This window comes from Haliotis asinina, chromosome 15 (assembly GCF_037392515.1).
Source record: "Haliotis asinina isolate JCU_RB_2024 chromosome 15, JCU_Hal_asi_v2, whole genome shotgun sequence".
Taxonomy (NCBI): domain Eukaryota; kingdom Metazoa; phylum Mollusca; class Gastropoda; order Lepetellida; family Haliotidae; genus Haliotis; species Haliotis asinina.
Window position 1 is genome coordinate 11,342,446 of NC_090294.1, and position 17,610 is coordinate 11,360,055.

General features: G+C 43.3%; 1 protein-coding gene across 1 annotated transcript; it reads right to left on the bottom strand.

Annotated features, from left to right (window-relative positions):
* Positions 1-972: 972 nt before the first annotated feature.
* LOC137266447 (cytochrome P450 2B4-like) lies at positions 973-8,604 on the bottom strand. The gene is made up of 6 exons (XM_067801947.1): positions 8,056-8,604; positions 6,900-7,112; positions 5,874-5,988; positions 4,666-4,931; positions 1,730-1,857; positions 973-1,246 (listed from the first exon to the last, which is right to left on the bottom strand). The coding sequence occupies exons 1-6, from the start codon at positions 8,602-8,604 to the stop codon at positions 1,018-1,020; spliced, it is 1,500 nt and encodes a 499-aa protein (XP_067658048.1). The 3' UTR covers positions 973-1,017.
* Between the last annotated feature and the right edge of the window lie 9,006 nt (positions 8,605-17,610).

Sequence of the window (17,610 nt, forward strand, 5' to 3'; positions counted from 1 at the left end):
ACGTTCGCCCTCTGTAACCTATAGATGGCACGAAAATGTCAATATTGTCTATTCAGTATTAAGGTAGAGGCAGATATCTTTATAACAGACGGTTATCAGTCATTAGATCCGAACCTAAACACATCATGTCGACAAAAATCTATAGTAAACTTTTGTTCACGAATCAAGCATCCACAATTGGTCAAGTTCTTGTCTCATGTGATTTTTCTATAGTTTTTAACCGGAATTGAAATGGCCAATAATGTTTGTTTGGTGAATAACATAACTTAGGTCCTTCAAGACACTGGAGTTTCAATATTCCTTCATGTTTTCGCAACAGATCGAGTGCAACAGAAGTTTAGAGTACATAGCACATGGCAGGTATGCCTCTTCACCAGCAATCCACAGACCAAGGCGAAGATTGTTGGAAGACAGGTCAGACATTTTTTAATCTGGTTCCAGAATGTGGACAACCCCCTTTTTTCAGATCCACGTGTTCCGTATTTCTGGCAGTGAAAGCGCAGTGATAACGAATGATTCACTGTTAAACTGGTCCAATGTCTATCTTGCGCACAAAGCTTTTTGTCACCTCAAGCGAAGGGTAACGTCAACGTTTAATGTCAACCGCCACCAACTAATCGCTTCGTAAGCAGTACAAGTACCAAGAGGGCAGATCTTTGATGTTAAGGATTTTATTTTTACCTTTTGCCTATTCTTTCTTTAGATCAGTATGTTGGCGTTATCTATCTATCTATCTATCTATCTATCTATCTATCTATCTATCTATCTATCTATCTATCTATCTATCTATCTATCTGGCTGGCTGGCTGGCTGGCTGGCTGGCTGGCTGGCTGGCTGGCTGGCTGCCTGTCTGTCTGGCTGGCTGGCTGGCTGGCTGTTTATCAGTCTATCTATCTATCTATCTATCTATCTATCTATCTATCTAAATATTTGTAGAGCGATAGGATCTGATAGAGTCACTCAAATGCGCCATACATGTACTGAGCTAGGAACTGGCAGTTGAAAGGCTTCCTGTTGTTATATTTTGCAAGCGACGTCTTCACGAGGTCTGAACCTGATTTTATACTGGGGCGTGTTGTAGAAGGCGGTGAAGCCAATGTCACGGGGGTCAGGCGAGGGGAGGGGATGATCGGGGTCAGCCTCCAGATGGAAGTGTTGCAGTATGGTAACCACGCCCAGAAAAAGGCGGACCCGGGCCAGGATTTCACCCACACACTGACGCTTACCGATCCCGAATGTTAGCAATCTGAAACAGACAATTTAAGAAATTGGTAGTCAAACTAATTCTTGCGCAGTGTGTTAAAACCCGTTTAGATGTCCCGATTTGTTTCTGCATACCCCATTTCCAACCCGCCATGATTTTCTTCGGTGATACTTTGAACTGAAGCCATTTGTAAACAGACCGTCGTATGTCCGAAGGAAAAGGCACTGATAACATATTACACAAGGCGCCGTGCAGTTATAACCCTTTTTACTGCTATATTTCCTTTCTAACTCAACCATGAACCGCCCTCACCCCACCCACCTTACCTTCACCCTTACTCCACCCCCGCTCCCCGCCACCCACCCCCACCCCCTGCACCTTCAACCCCATTCGTATCCGCACCATCATCCTCAACCCCCTCAAGCCCCCTCCACACACACTCTCATGCTCAACCCCACCCTCACCCGCACCTTCACAACACCCTCAACCTCAGTGATGATGCTGGAACCCACCTCTCCCTCTCACCTCTGTCTCCTCTGGTCCTCTGGTGGCACGAGCTGGCCGTGCTCGTCCAAGAATCGTTCCGGGATGTAGGTGTAGGGTTCATTCCAGAAGGACGGGTCGTGATGCACGAACCAGATGTTGTACCACACCTACATCAGCACAACATGCAGAAGACCAGGTGTAAGGGAGCGGTTGATAAAAATATATGTTCAACTTGTATGGGGTGCGATCTGATCTAAATATTTCAATTTTAATGCTAGGGTCGCTCGTTTTCCCACCTTCTCCTCCTGACTCGCTCTGACTCCTGACTCGCCCTGACGTGTTGTACCAATGTGAGGCAATAAATCGTTTTCTTGTATTGCCTCTGTGCTACTGATATGATATAAACTATTCCTACATCTGCACTCTTATAAAAAGAAGGTCCCTTATTCTCGAAACGTTCGTAGCCGTAGGAATTCTTAACTTTGATCGTAGCCAATATGTTGAGAATGGGCTTACGAAGTTCGTAGGGCTACGAACGTTTCGAGAATACCTAAACAGGTGAACTTCATCTTTTTTCGCCTACTATTATCACGGAACTGTTCCGAAACAGGGCGAAGCGATCTACAACGTCTGTTAGTTTACCAAGTTATCTAACTCCTATAATTTCAGAGACGGTATGGTAGCCTAATGGTTAAAGCGTTCGCTCGTCACGCCGAAGACCAAGGTTTGATTGCCCACATAGGTACATTGTGTGAAGTCCATTTCGGGAGTTCCCCGCCATGATATTAATGTCATATAGCTAAATGTGGCGTACAACCAAACTCTCCAATTCTAACAATACGTCAGAGAATTTGTGAAATCATTTATTTTTCTCTCCGCCCGATATCTAACTGATTGACACTGGAGATGAGAAACCCATTAAAACACGAAAGGCCAAACACATATAGCCGTACCATTACAAGTGAACACATCGGGCAATAGTGTGTAACAACCCCATTCTGGCTCATCGGTCACTGATCGGAAGCACAGTTTTTTCCTTCCGGTAGCCCACAGAATGGTATCGTATCTCAGTCCGATGAATGCGATTTGTGTTTGTCGACTATCAGGTCAGTGTTCCACGTGTCGAGTGTGTGGAGGCGAAAACGTCCGATAACGGAACTGAGCTAAGAGCTTAGTTCGCCATATGACGTTATTTCCGGTTGCAAATAGAGTTAGTGTCGAATGTTGAGTGAGTCCAATGTGTCAGGTTCGTGTTGTGCAACTATCGGACGTGTCTAGCCGACATATGACGGCAATCTGATAAGTGTCTGATGACTAACAGTCATCCGACGCTCATCTGATTTAAATCTGTCATCTGATTCTCATCGCAGCGTAACATGATACGTAGCACCATCCAACTGCTACCCGTTGTGACTTCGGAGAGTAATCGCTGATAACGTCAAATGCCAACCGACACATATCGCATAGCAAGCGGTGACATCTGACGGTCGACGGACTACAAAAGGAGGGTCAGCCGACACTCACTCCGTAGATTTTCTTCGGACACTACAGCATCAAGATCCTGAAAATGGGTCCAGTGTTCGAGCAGAGAAGGCAAAGAAGCGACCTGGAAGGTGCCTTTACCTACAAGGTACTCCTTTATGTTTTAATCTTATATTTTATATATTTTATGCAAATATTGTATAGTGTGTCTCATTGGTCATCTGACCTGGTGCTTGTATTTTTCTGTGTTCTTTAACCAGAGCCATTTTTTACGTACATTCACGTGACACATAAATAAACTATTTTGTCTATCTACCTGTCCTTAGGGTGAGGCTAACTTTTGAGACCAGACTAGCTATTCTCGAAACGTTCGTATCCCTATGAACTTCTTAGGCCCATTCTTAATACACTGGCTACGATCAGTTCTTAGAGCCACGAACGTTTTCTAGAATTATGGCCCAGGTTCAAGGCTCTCCTTTGTGTCTTGGTGCAAGGGTGGAGTAGTTCATCAAGAAATCCTGGTTAGTTCTCAAGAAACTGAAGAATGTCGTTGTATCCTCCATTCTCAGTTTACTAATGAGTTTGAGGCAGTGCCCATATAACATCCTTCTATCAGCTTGCAGCCATGGGCGAACCGACTAACGACGTGGTCTTCTAGGCTTTCTTCTAAGGAAGGGTCATTGCATGATGTTGCATGGTTTTCTGCTGCGACACAACAAACAAAACCCAGAGCCTCGTTCCTCAAAGCGACCGTAGCGCTACGACAGTCGTAAGTCTATGTAAAAGAATGGGAGTTACGATCAACTTAGCACTACGACAGTCGTAAGTCTATGTAAAAGAATGGGAGTTACGATCAACTTAGCGCTACGACAGTCGTAGCGACATCCCATCAATGCAGCGTTGCGAGGACATTGATCCACGACTAGTATCGTCAGGAGCTGCAGCCTACATTTTATACTCGACTGCCGAGTTCGGCAACAAATCCGACCAGTATTGTGTCAGAGACCGATTACCCTACGAACAGTAACCGATTTGTGGGACTGGTGTCAGGGGAGTGTCAGAACTGTCAGATTAGTGTCAGACCGCAGTTGGATCAGACCACCCTCCCCCCCCCCCCCCCCCCCCCCACCCCCTCTCCGTCGGATTTTACCGAGAAAGGGAACCCCCCAAATGATGTCGGGTGAATTTATAGCGGAAGTCATCGGTACGCTGAAATGTTCGCTAAACTAGTATCAGGTGGGCTTCAATGGTCAGTGGTTCTGATGGTCAGTAGATTGGGATGTATAATATAGAAGTAGTTCCATTACCGTCTCTCAAATTTTCAAATTTATCGCCTATTAATGTCATTAACTGGTTTGGTCTCCCATACTAATCGATCTAACTAAACGAATAGAGTTACAAGCAGACAACGGAAACAGACAGGGACTTAGGGACTTCCATTTTCGTCATCATTTTTCAGGGTAATATATTTCTTTTCTGATGCGCTTCCTCACCATCGTCTTCCTGGGTATGTGGAAGCCGAACAAGCAAGTGTCCCGGATGCACGTTCTCATTGGCGGAAGAGCCACCGGGGGTGTGAAGCGGAGAGATTCAAAGATGGCTGCCCTCGTATACGGCATGTTGCTCCGATCCTGCAGTCTCACCGGGCTTGATTTTCCAACAACTTGCAGGATTTCCTCTTGGATCTTCTTCTGTACATCCGGGTTATGAACCAGCGTTAAGAGCATGGTGTACAGCGTCCCTCTTGTTGTCAGCACACCTGAGAGATGAAGGAAGACAGTATCACATGCGAAGGAAGACGAGAATGGGTTCAACGTTGTATTCAAAGACGACAGATACCACATTTACCCAACGGTTGGACGTTACATGAAACGGGGGCGGAGGGGTAGCCTAATGGTTAAAGCATTCGCCCGTCAAACCTGGGTTCGATTCCATCACTGAGTATATTTCTGAAGTCTCCAGCCGTAATATTGCTGAAATACTGTTAAACTAGCGTAAACTTCTCCACTAGTTAGGTGAAAAGTATGTGAATTTTGTGAGGGCGACCATTTTCGGTAACGAAGACAAGCAAAATAAAGCAAACGTCAGTGTTAGATTATGACACTGGCAGCTTTGGTTGAAACATTGCTTTGATCACTGCTTGGTGCTGACGTTCAAGAGTCCATTTGCAAATGGCAATGGGTGTTTGAACACGGGAAGGGGACGATATTTGCTATTCCTTCGACCACTTGACTGACGGTTTTCTCGCTCACGAGTGTCAGGGGACACTACTAAAAGGCTTTTACAAGAAAATAACCTATGAGATATCAGGGGATCTGTGTTCAGAATCAATGATTACAACCTTTTGAAAAAATATACTTTCACCACTGACAACAGACATACTTCTCTTTGCCTAACAAGACAAGAGAAATGATAGTCAGTTTGTTTCATAACTATTTTATCAGTTGGTAAGTGCAATAAACCATTCATATGTACATAAGTAGTTCCGACTAAATATTAGGGGTATTTTCCAACCTGACTTGGGAAGAAGCTGTTACCAAAGGCTCAAGATCGATTCTCTTCATTTCACAGTTTGTGAAAAAATAGCTTTGTCCTCCATCGCGACCTGGCTGTATTATTACCACAGCATCGGCAAACCCTACTCACTCACTAACATTAATAACGGTAAAGGCGAGTACACTCGACTACAGCTCTCACTCACCTGCAACAAGGCCGTCCAGCAGAACCCCTTTGACGGCGTTCATGGATATCCTCCCCGCGTCGTGTTCCCGGAGCAACATGGTGTACAAGCAATCTGGCATGGCCTCGCCTTGGCGCTGAAATAGTAACGTTGTGTTGAACAGTCATAGACAGCCTCGACCTGACGCTGAAATAGTAACGTTGTGTTGAACAGTCATAGACAACCTCAACCTGACGCTGAAATAGTAACATTGTGTTGAACAGTAAGTGACATCCTCGACCTGACGCTGAAATAGTAACATTGTGTTGAACAGTCATAGACAACCTCAACCTGACGCTGAAATAGTAACATTGTGTTGAACAGTAAGTGACATCCTCGACCTGACGCTGAAATAGTAACATTGTGTTGAACAGTCATAGACAGCCTCGACCAGACGCTGAAATAGTAACGTTGTCTTGAACAGTCATAGACAGCCTCGACCTGACGCTGAAATAGTAACGTTGTGTTGAACAGTCAAGACATCCTCCACCTGACGCTGAAATAGTAACGTTGTGTTGAACAGTCAAGACAGCCTCGACCAGACGCTGAAATAGTAACGTTGTGTTGAACAGTAAGTGACATCCTCGACCTGACGCTGAAATAGTAACATTGTGTTGAACAGTCAGAGACAGCCTCGACCTGACGCTGAAACAGTAGCCCTTTGTACAGTCAGTCATGGCTACTCTCTGACGCTGAAATAGTAACATACAAAGTCTGAAACAGACAGACTGAACGTTGGAAAACGACACGGCATCAATACCACGGTTGAATTTCACGGCTATACAACGACGTTAGAGTCTGAACCAAGCAAGTTAAAATTCTTGGAAAAAATCCCCAAACAGACTTCTATGAAATAAGATGGCACACGACAGTAAGACTCTTTCGTCACCACTCGTCCCTTTACGTCGTTGATCGGCTTGTCCCGGAATAACACGAATTGGTCACAAAGTAGTAAGAATAACATTCGACTTTTCTGCCTGAACGTCTACAGGCAGAACCTCTACGTACCTCTTTCATCAGTTCGATCGCTGTGATGAGTTTGTCTCTGTTTGTCTTGATGTCCTTACACGTTCTCCCAGTCTCCGTGGGAAACAAAGCCGTCCACGGCATCGTGTCCAGGATGGAGGAGCGTTTGAAATGGGTTATGTAGTTGAAGCCGTCAACGATGTTGTTGACATATTCCAACATGTCTTCTCCTGGGTCAAAACGTCGACCGACAGCCTGGATAGGAAAGAAAAACTAGAAAGATTACCTTTAGGGAACAGCCCTAAAGATGAAAGAGTGATTGAGTGAATTTAGGTTTACGCCATTTTTAGCAATGTTCCATCAACATCACGATGAGGAACCAGGGATGGGCTTCACACATTGGGGGAAATCGAACACAGGTCTTCGCCAAGAACTTCGGCTTCAACCACTAGACTAACCCACCGCACTGATGAAAGGGAGGCCATGGCTGATCGACTTTGGCTAGTAGTATGCATAAACCTTTCAGAATGGGCCGGAAAGCGATATCAGTCTTAGGACCATGTTGGTTTCTGTTGAAGTATAAAAGTCGAAACTGTAGATATGACTGTAGTAATTCAAACTCTAAATGAAGCATTTACGATGCTCGCAGCGACAAGATCCTTGCTGAAAATTCCTTATCCCTGGGTAGAACTAAATGAAATACTTACACTTGGTCGCCTACTATCATTAATTTGACACTGTGTTAGCGCTACCTACCATCGGCATTGATCCATTTCACAAAGCAAAAAAAATCCTCAAGAAAACAGGAACCCCTATACCTTAAAATTGATATAGAGTATTCATATCCTTATGAAAACGTTTCCAGAACGGGTTCAGGGTCATGCACCCGTTTCACAAAATGTTCCTAGCACAATTCCCATAGTTTAACATAGACATACTACAATCTGTTTGTTGAATGCGCCCCGAGTCCACTTAGAACAAAGCGATTTTAGCACCACGACTGGCTTTGGCCTGTGTTAAGAGGATGGGCCCCGTTTCATAACGTTATCGTAGCTTTATGACTGTTATGTCTGTTAGAGCACAGGAGGTACACCAGTCGAAGAGCTACAATAGCTTTGTGAAACGAGGCCATGGTGGCGGCCATCTTAGCACTAAGACCTCTTAGTACAAACGGTTTAAGATGTGTTTATATACTGACCAATATGAGTATGACATTACAGACATAGTTATGTATGTCCGCCAGACAGTCGTATGGCCGTCCTCCGGAGTCTGTAAGTCGGGCCACAACTCGCTGCAGCTCTTCCTGTGCATGTCGCTCCACGTTCAGCAGGGACGTCCCGTATTGCTTGATCCCACGATGTGCTATCTTCCGCAGCAGCTGCCATCTCTCCGTATTGGTCTGGAACACGATGTCCTCTGGGACCAGGTTAATTCCGGCGTAACATCTTATTCTACCACTGAACGCTGTGCTGTATTCTGAAGACTCTAGCATCTCCTTGATAAGCTTGTAGGAATGGAGAACCACAACGGGGTGTGAAAACACGTAAAAAGTGAAAATACCGCCGTAAGGACGCCCGAGCTCTTCCAGTTCCAGAGGCACTTTCTCAAGTTTTAAATCTCGTAGATTTCCGGTAATTCGACGTGGCTTTGGGCCCGGAGGAAGGTTACTGTGATCGTCTCGTGACCTTGACCTTATGGTTCTATACAATATAGTCAATATGGCCGCAAAGAAGGCTACAACAAGCATGGTCGAAGTTTAGTTACTAAAACAGAAACTTGTGACTCTTGACACAACTCTGAAACATAATTGAAAACGTTTCTGAACTTGTATGATAACATGTATTTGCCAAGTGTGATATATACATGCTTCTCAAAAGACGTTATAGAACACCCTCCATTATTGTTGTTGTTGTTGTTGTTGTTGTTGTTGTTGTTGTTATTATTGTATTTTGAGGCTTATCGTTTTCAATACATGCAAACGTTTTATGCATAACAGCTTATATAATTCTTCCTATCCACTCGTCACATATTTGTCCTCATAAGGGCGGCGGGGTAACTTGGTTCTTAAATATCAGTAGTAAGAATATTGAAATCGGTTTGCGATAATTGGACAATTTATACGGTTCCTAGTATAAAACGCATCCGGCTACCAATCGAGTAATTCAGGTAAATTCAGGAAAATTTACTCTATTTATGTTTGTCTTGTAATTAATATCTGTACGTTTGAAATTACCTGGATATTTTTTGATAATAATGTTTATTTTTGTATGTAGTATTAATGAGCTGAATATTTTTTCAGTTGTCCCTTATTTAGTGACGCACTGAGTGTTTGAAATCACCCACCCTCTTATTAGCGCCTTATGCTGAAATTAATTCAGCAGGCTAAAGGTTAACGAGTTCGCTCGCCAGGCCGAAGACACATGTTCGATTCTCCATGTGGTTAATGTGTGAAGCCCATTTCTGGTGATCCCCGCCGTGATATTACTGGAATATTGCTAAAAGCGGCGTATTACCATATTCATTTACTTCTTCCTTATAAAGAGGAGGAAGTAACTGTGAGACCGCGTTACAACGAGCATAGAAAGTTCTTGTTCTTTATGAATAGTAATATGACAGATTCGGATGTTCTTCTACATATTTAGAGTGGTGTACGCTTGTGATAAATCAGTAGGTATCCATATCGATACCAATATCAAACCTGTATTACCCATCCAAAGTTTAGACTCAGTAGTGTAAATGTGGCAATTACTTCGGTCAACTGTTCTAAATAAGATTTTGCAAAATAGTCATATTGCTCGGAGGTGTTGTTTACATATGAACTGATGCATTGTAAAACAATTTCGTAACGTTGAAAAGATAATTGTCATGAGCTCAATAAATGATGAAACTCTGTGAAAATTGGTGAACTTTCAACAAAACGTTTCACCCAAACGAAGCTGTCCACATGCGCGATATTTGCACATGCCTTTTAAGCAATTTGTATGATCCTCGTGCAATTCATCTGCGTAAGGTTTGAAGTCGGTTCCCTTAAATTAGTGGATACATTTATCTTTGATGGTGTAACAAAACCCACACTCACAGAGAGAGAGAGAGAGAGAGAGAGAGAGAGAGAGAGAGAGAGAGAGAGAGAGAGAGAGAGAGAGTTTTACACCACTTTTTATCAATATTCCAGCAATATCACGGCGGGGGACACCAGAAAATGGGCTTCACACATTGTACTCATGTGGGGAATCGAACCCGGGTCTTCGTCGTGACGAGCGAACGCTTTAACCATTAGCCATCCCCCTCCCCCACCCACCCCCACCCACCCCCCCACCCCACCCCCAGAGAGAGAGAGAGAGAGAGAGAGAGAGAGAGAGAGAGAGCATCAATTGTGTGCAGGTCGTATAGCTGTAAAATTGCTGAGTGCGGCGCTAAACAAGCGGAATAACTATATGATCATCTTTTTCTGCATTGAGCTATACATTTAGAGTCATGTTTGGAGACTGGTAAACAAGTATAACGCTACTCACAAGCTGACAGCACCGGGACAACCTCCTTTCCCCATGACTCCCCATTCACTGACCCTCCACCACATCTGGGACGTTGTGACGTCATCGTCTCACAATATACAGATAATTGCCGACTCAGCAGTATGGTTGCTTTATTAGTAAGATGACTTGGAAACACAACAGCAGCGGTTCTAACGAACGTGTTCACTCTTAAACACATGTTGACCTGAACAAATAAAGAATGTTTTAATTGAAACTGACACGCTGTTGCACTCCGTGGAAGGTCGGGTAGATTGAAATACGTCTACCGTATTTCCTCTGATAAAGTCCAAGGGCGGAGGTCCAATTAAAAAAGCGCACGGGCGCTTATTAGAGGAAATGCGGTGTATGATGTTTTTAATATACCGTATTTCCTCTATTACGCATCGGGGCTCTAATAAGCTCGTGGGATAAAGCGTTTTACTAAAGATTACCTTATTGAGACCCAGTAAACGCAGAATAAATAAAAGGAAATTAGCGCTAATTGGAGGAAATGCGGTGATATAAGTTATCAATCACGATTCCTTTGAGTAAAATTATTAACATCGATTTTCATTGTAACTCATGGATTGCGTGTCTTCGTACAAGTTTTAACAAAGAATATATACATGTTTTGCGTTAGCAATGTATGGTTTGCTCTGCATGTTTAAATTGTTTGTACATGGAAATATTCTAAGCATATAACGGCGACCAGTCAATCCTGGACCAGAGACATTGACTGATATTATGAACTGTAAGTCTGGTGTGGTTACCGTTGTCATAGCACATGGAAAGAAATTTGCCATCCGTCAACATCATCACCCTGATCAACACCACAGAGTACAAGGCATATATACCTAACTAGGTAAACGACGTCATTGTAATAGGCAGAAGATGCTCCCCGACGTAACGCTACGATGCGACGTTGCATCTGCTCCAGGGACAAGACGTTTCATCCAGGTAACCATATGCTAGCCTCAACCTCATCACTGCCCTTGGTCATCTAGTTCCGTAGACCATATGTGATTTATAGTCTTGCAGATATCAAATACGTGTTAAGCACCTACTTTACTATGAGCACCTTTACTATGAGCATCAGTACCAGGTACCAGTGTTATTATGCCATGTGAACTGGTTACTCCGAGGTTTGTATGGTTCTTGCTATGTCATAGAAATCATGAGCAAGATTGAGAGGCATTGGATTCCTTTGTTGTACTCATTTTAACCTCATTTTAAACTGGGGCGTCGGGGTAGTTTTGTGGTTCAAGTGTCCGCTTGTCACAGCGAGAGACCGGGCTTGATTCCCTACATGGGTGAAATGTGGGAAGCCGTTTTCTAGTGTTCCCGTCGTGATATTGCTGGAATATTGCTAAAAGCGGCAGGGGAATGCAGAACAGGATACTCATATATTTCCTCATGTGATGCATGTTAATCGCTGTTTATTCATGCATGAGTAATACGATTTTGTATATTATTTATATCACAAACTTTGAAATAGACGATCACGTAAAGGTGTTTTGACCAATCGTAGTACAGGAAAAATACTACCTATATAATAATATACAATTACAGAATCTTGTAGAGGTCGATGTCTGATTTTGTTGACCTGAGGTAAATAAATCGTCAAGCTGCTGTATTCGGTTCGTTTGTTAAGGAATCACAAAGACTGACATTGTCTGAGATTATTTGAAGGAAAGCGAAAGCGAACATCTCTATAGTTATAATACTATATAAGACTAAATGTTCGCAAAAACAGCGCTCTTGGAGTTCCATCATTTTAAAGGGGAGCAACTCTTCCCATCTTCCCGGCATGTGATGCCTGGCCTGAAGCGCAACACTATTTTTGCTTTGGGTTATGATAATGCCTGGTTAATATAAACAGTTGTTTTTGTCAATGACTGTTCCTTTATTGTAAGTAAAATCAAAGCCTACAATGTTTGGACGAATGTTAATATTTAATCTTCAATCAAGTCTCAGACAAACACCTTATTCATGACAGTCGTGTTTCATAGAAATATAAAAGATTCTTCAGTTTTGCAGATTACATTTGAAAAACGACGCCACATGCAAACGTCGGCTTTGTGATTGATGTAGACCTTGTGATATTGTGTTTTCAACGAGGGTTGTGTCAGTGATATTAATGAGTGCAAGATAGCACATGCGACAGCACAACAGTAGCTCAATGTTGTTTGTCTACCTGCTGCGCGCAGTGCAGGTCATATACCGTATTCTCCCTCATAATGAACGTGTGTACATCCTACAGCGATATCTAATTTATCTGACTAATGTATTTCCGTTGATAATATCTCTCTTCTAACTACCCGTTACTGTTTTCCCCTCGTTATGATCTCTTATCTACCTACTACCGTTGTTCCCTAATATGACCTTTTATCCACCTACTACCGTTTTTCCCTCCATATGACCTCTTATCTATCTTCTACATTTTTCCCTGCACATGACCTCTGATCTACCTACTACCGCATTCCTCTTCAACGTGACCCTTTATCTACTAATGACCGTTTTCCCCTCGACTTCTTATACATCAACTGTCGTTTTCCCCCTCGACATGGCCTCTGTCTACCTACTACCGTTTTCTCGTCAATGTAACCTCTTGTCGTCCTACTACCTTTTTCCCTTCATGTGACCTCTTATCTATCTTCTACCGTTTTTCCCTCGACGTGAGCTTCTGTCTACCGATCCGCGAAGATCTTCAGAATTGATGTTGGCAAGCATTTTCTTACATATGACACACGAGTGAGGGTCGGGGTTAGAACTGGTCTTCAGTAACCCTTGCTTACCATAGGAGGCGACTTGTTATTCCTAACCAACCCACTACTGTAAACAGACAACACATTTCGTGTGTCTGTCTATTTGTCTGTCTTCCTTAATGCGAACAAAAAATCACTGTATAGGCCAGGATACGCACATTTATTATTCCACGTTGTACGGTGACTGGTGATGTGAGGGTCACAACCCAGACTTGACTTATGCCTAGCAGCGTCCGCGATACCGGCATGAATACATTGAATGCCCGTGCATACATGAATGCACGACAACGCATGACGACACTGACATGAGTCAACATGATGTATGGAAATTTTCCGTGAAATTATCCGCACAAAAACGAGACATCACCTTATCGGCGACAGTGTCGGGGACAGATTTACTGTAACGGCAAATATACATATACTTTCTACATCATACGTCGTTTGAGGTGTTGGGGACAGTTAGCACTGAAAGTTTGATGTTTTACGCCGCAGTCAGGGACATTTCATTTGAGTGAGTGAGTGAGTGTAGTTTTACGCAGCACTCAGCAATATTCCAGCTATATGGCGGCGGTCTGTAAATAATCGAGTCTGGACCAGACAATCCAGTGATCAACAACATGAGCATCGATTTGCGCAATTGGGAACCGATGACATGTGTCAACCAAGTCAGCGAGTCTGACCACCCGATCCCGTTAGTCGCCTCTTACGACAAGCATAGTCGCTTTTTATGGCAAGCATGGGTTGCTGAAGGCCTATTCTACCGCGGGACCTTCACGGGTGACATTCATTTGAAAGATAGCGACCTGCAATAAGTACAACTGTAAATGACTCTGCATGCCTGTAAGTATGTGTGTGCTGACTGAAATTGTGCGCTGACCTGTACGAAGGGACAGAAGGAAAGAGAGGTAACCTGCCGATTCCTCCACCTGATTCAGCATAGGCGCTTAGATGCACTAATACTTACGATAAGCGGTAGAGAGCCCCAGCGCTGCAACCGTTCGTGAAAACCATAATTGCATGAAATTGCACTTCTGGTAATAGCTCGGCAGTTCATCTACAATCAAATATGTTTCTAAAAAATAGTATTTTCGATTTAAAAGGTCGGAGAAGAACTGTTAGTCAAGTGTTTTAATGTTATCACCAGTCAGGATAACCTTATAAAGCAACACTATTGGCAAATACGTAGTACTGATAAAAGTAGTGATGCGTCTGGGTTTCATTGATGGACCTCATTACCACGGACAAGGGTCCAGCGTACATTCAGATAACATTCTCAGCCCCCTGGGACGTAAACATATTGCAAACGTACCTATCTGAAACCATCCATAACAGATACATTCTACTGTTTCAGTATTCTGTCTATCCTTTTCGATAAAGGTATTCTTAGTTTGAATTTGACCCTGGTCTAAAAACATGTAAATGAACATTTGTAAACCGGTTCTGAAGCTGACAATTTTCTAGCTTCCTGGCAAAGCCCTTGACATTCACATGGTCCATTCAAAGGTCAGATAAGTATACATTTACTTATATACGTAGCCTCCGTGTATATATACACAGCGGATGCTGGGGCCAATTAAATGAGTACAAATCTCACATCCCACTGAGCGCCAATATGCGTCCAACTGGTTGTTGTGATACTGTGTCCACGTTTAGCCTTTCATGTTTCCTGTCAAGTGTTTGAAGTCTGCTTTTACTAATGTAGGCAGCAACACAAAACGGCAGCTTTGCTTTTACATACTACAGTATTTCTGTTAAATATCTAGCTGGATACACATGTAATGGTTAACTTTGTAATATCTGGAGAAAAATGAGTGGGTGAATATTGCTTTATGACGCATTAGTGATTCCCTACTTGTTAAAGCATTCCCTCATCACATCACATCTCTCATCGCAGACTCTGGTTCGATTCCCCGTATGGGTACAGTGTGCGAAGAACATTGCTGGCATGTCCTGCTGACATGGCTAGAATATTTCTAGAAGCGGCCTAAAATCATATTCACTCACTCACCAGCCCTCCATGCCGTAGTTGTACTTGCAGTAGGGGTTGATAGTCATTTAGATTCTTAATATGATCTTTAGTCTGTATCCTGTCTAGGTACAGACGCGGTAGTAAATGAGCCATACCCTCCCTGTAATTGGAGCAGTCAGATTTTACTGCACTGATGGTGACCAGAAAAGTGAAACAAGTGTATTTGGACTAGCGGTAAGAAATCCCGTCCATGAGGAAATCATTTGTGAAATTTACAAGATATCAAAATATGTGTCAGTGTGTCTTCAATGACTAATGTGATCACTGAAGGAACCAGTTCACATTCTGAACGTATAAACAGAATCGCCTGTACAACAGAATGTAGAACACGAAGCTGGTTGAACCATGCAACCAGGTTTAATCTCCTGAGTTGTGAGAAAGTGCATGGTTGGAGCAAGTGATATTACTCCGGGTCAGAATCTCCCAATGGGGGAATTACAGGTCTGGGGATCATCACGGAGTATCACGGCAATCACCTTCAGCTCTGTCCGCAGATAATGGAATTAGGCCATAAACAGCATCGATAAAACGCCACAAGAAGATTCATTCATAGTCGATCTGATTCAAACCATCAGTCATGAGTTAACTACAAGGCTGATTGTTTAATGATGTAGTGCCATTGTCAGTAGCGGTGGCTCAGCTCAACTGTTTGATCGTTCTCGCTGAAGTGCTAGGTTTGAATTTCAAGTGGATAATATATGGATGTGAACATGGTGTAGCTGGACGTTTCTATTTTGAGAAATTACAGATACTGACGAAGAATATCCAGGGTGAACTCAAGTTTGTTGACAAGATTGGGGTGGGGTATGTACACATAAATCATGAAGTCCAACGGTTGCAGTTTGTAAACACAGATCCGCAAAAGTACGTGTTTGTCAGAAAAGGGGACTAAGTGGATTGGGTGGTCATGTCGCCTTGTTGATTGTGTGTGAGCGCACCCGTGCAGCGCGGATCGATATGGTATGGGTAGTGCGGTAGCCCGGTGCTTAAAACGTTCGCTCGTCACGCCAAAGACACGGGTTCCATTCCCTACATGGGACAATGTATGGAGCTCATTTCTGGTGTTCCTCGCCGTAATAATGATGGCATATTGCTAAAAGAGGCGTAAAACTGAACTCACTCACTTATACGACTTATTACTTGTTCAAACTATTTACACAATGTCATCTAGGGTCTGGGGTGGAGTTTGGTATTAATAACAACCAGACACATACATTTCTCGGAAACCGTGTGTCAAAGAAAACGTCAGCTGAACCTGAATCCGAAATTAATTATGAGTGTGAGAATTCATCCATGCGACCTTTGGACATCCGGGTTAGAACAGGTCTTCAACAACCCAGTCGTAGTAAGCGAGTACAAATCTCACTTCCCACTGAGCTCCCAACATGCTTCCAACCGGTTGTGATATTGTGTCCACGTTTAGCCTTTCATGTTTCCTATCAAGTGTTTGAAGTCTGCTTGTACTAACGTTGGCAGCAACAGAAAACGGCAGCTTTGCTTTTACACACTGCAGTATTTCTGTTAAATATCTACCTGGATTCACACTTAATGATTCACTTGCGACTTTGGTCTTCAAGAACCCAGTCGTAGTAAGCGACTAAGGGGATCGGGAGATCAATCTCTCTGACTTGGTTGACGCATGGCAGCGTACTCCAAGTCCGTGAATCGATGCGCATGATATTAGTCACCGGATTGTGTGGTCCAGACACGATTATTTTCTGAGCGCTTAACTGCCGAGCGTTAAAAACAAAACAGGATATACATCCATCCTGAAAAATGCCAGTAAATAAAGGGGTTTTCTTTGAATCCGTGTCTCCTTCACATAGTACCGTTGCCACTTTGAACTCCCGATGCCCATTAGACCAAGCGCATTGTACACGGCAACCATTTGTAACAGTGAGTGTGGTTACTTTTGCGCCGCTTTTAGCAATTTTAAGCAATATCACAGGGGTTTCATTGATGACATTCATTGGCAGGGAACACCAGAACAAGCGCTTTACACATTGCACCCATGTGGGAAATCGAACCTGGGTCTTCGATGTGAGGAGAGAATGCTTTGACCACTAGGCTGCCTCACCGCTCCCCATTTGAAAGAATAACAGAGGAAACTTGCATAACATCATAGCTGGAACGAAAGCAAGAATTACCCCCGACACATCCATCCACTATGACGCCATTCCAGACAGTACTGCCCACATTCATCAGCAGACGTCAAGAGTGTAAATCCTGGCTCTACCCACGACTTCCCATTGTATAAGTGCTGCTGTAGGAGATATTTATACCGATAGCTGGTTTTAGACGTTCCACGACGAACTAACGATGACCCCTCGAGAGTTGTGGCTCTCAGTGTGATAGCATTCCATCTCACACCCATGGTTTCATATTAAGTTTCCCATACTTCGTCGTATCACCCTAGCAACGACACAAACTCCTCAATGTATGTTATT

Coding starts and splice junctions, on each gene's coding strand:
- LOC137266447 (XM_067801947.1), bottom strand. CDS start 8,604: ATGCTTGTTGTAGCCTTCTTTGCGGCCATATTGACTATATTGTATAGA. Junction 5,989..6,899: donor CGATCGAACTGATGAAAGAG/GTACGTAGAGGT, acceptor TTACTATTTCAG/CGCCAAGGCGAGGCCATGCC. Junction 4,932..5,873: donor GCTGGACGGCCTTGTTGCAG/GTGAGTGAGAGC, acceptor TTCATCTCTCAG/GTGTGCTGACAACAAGAGGG.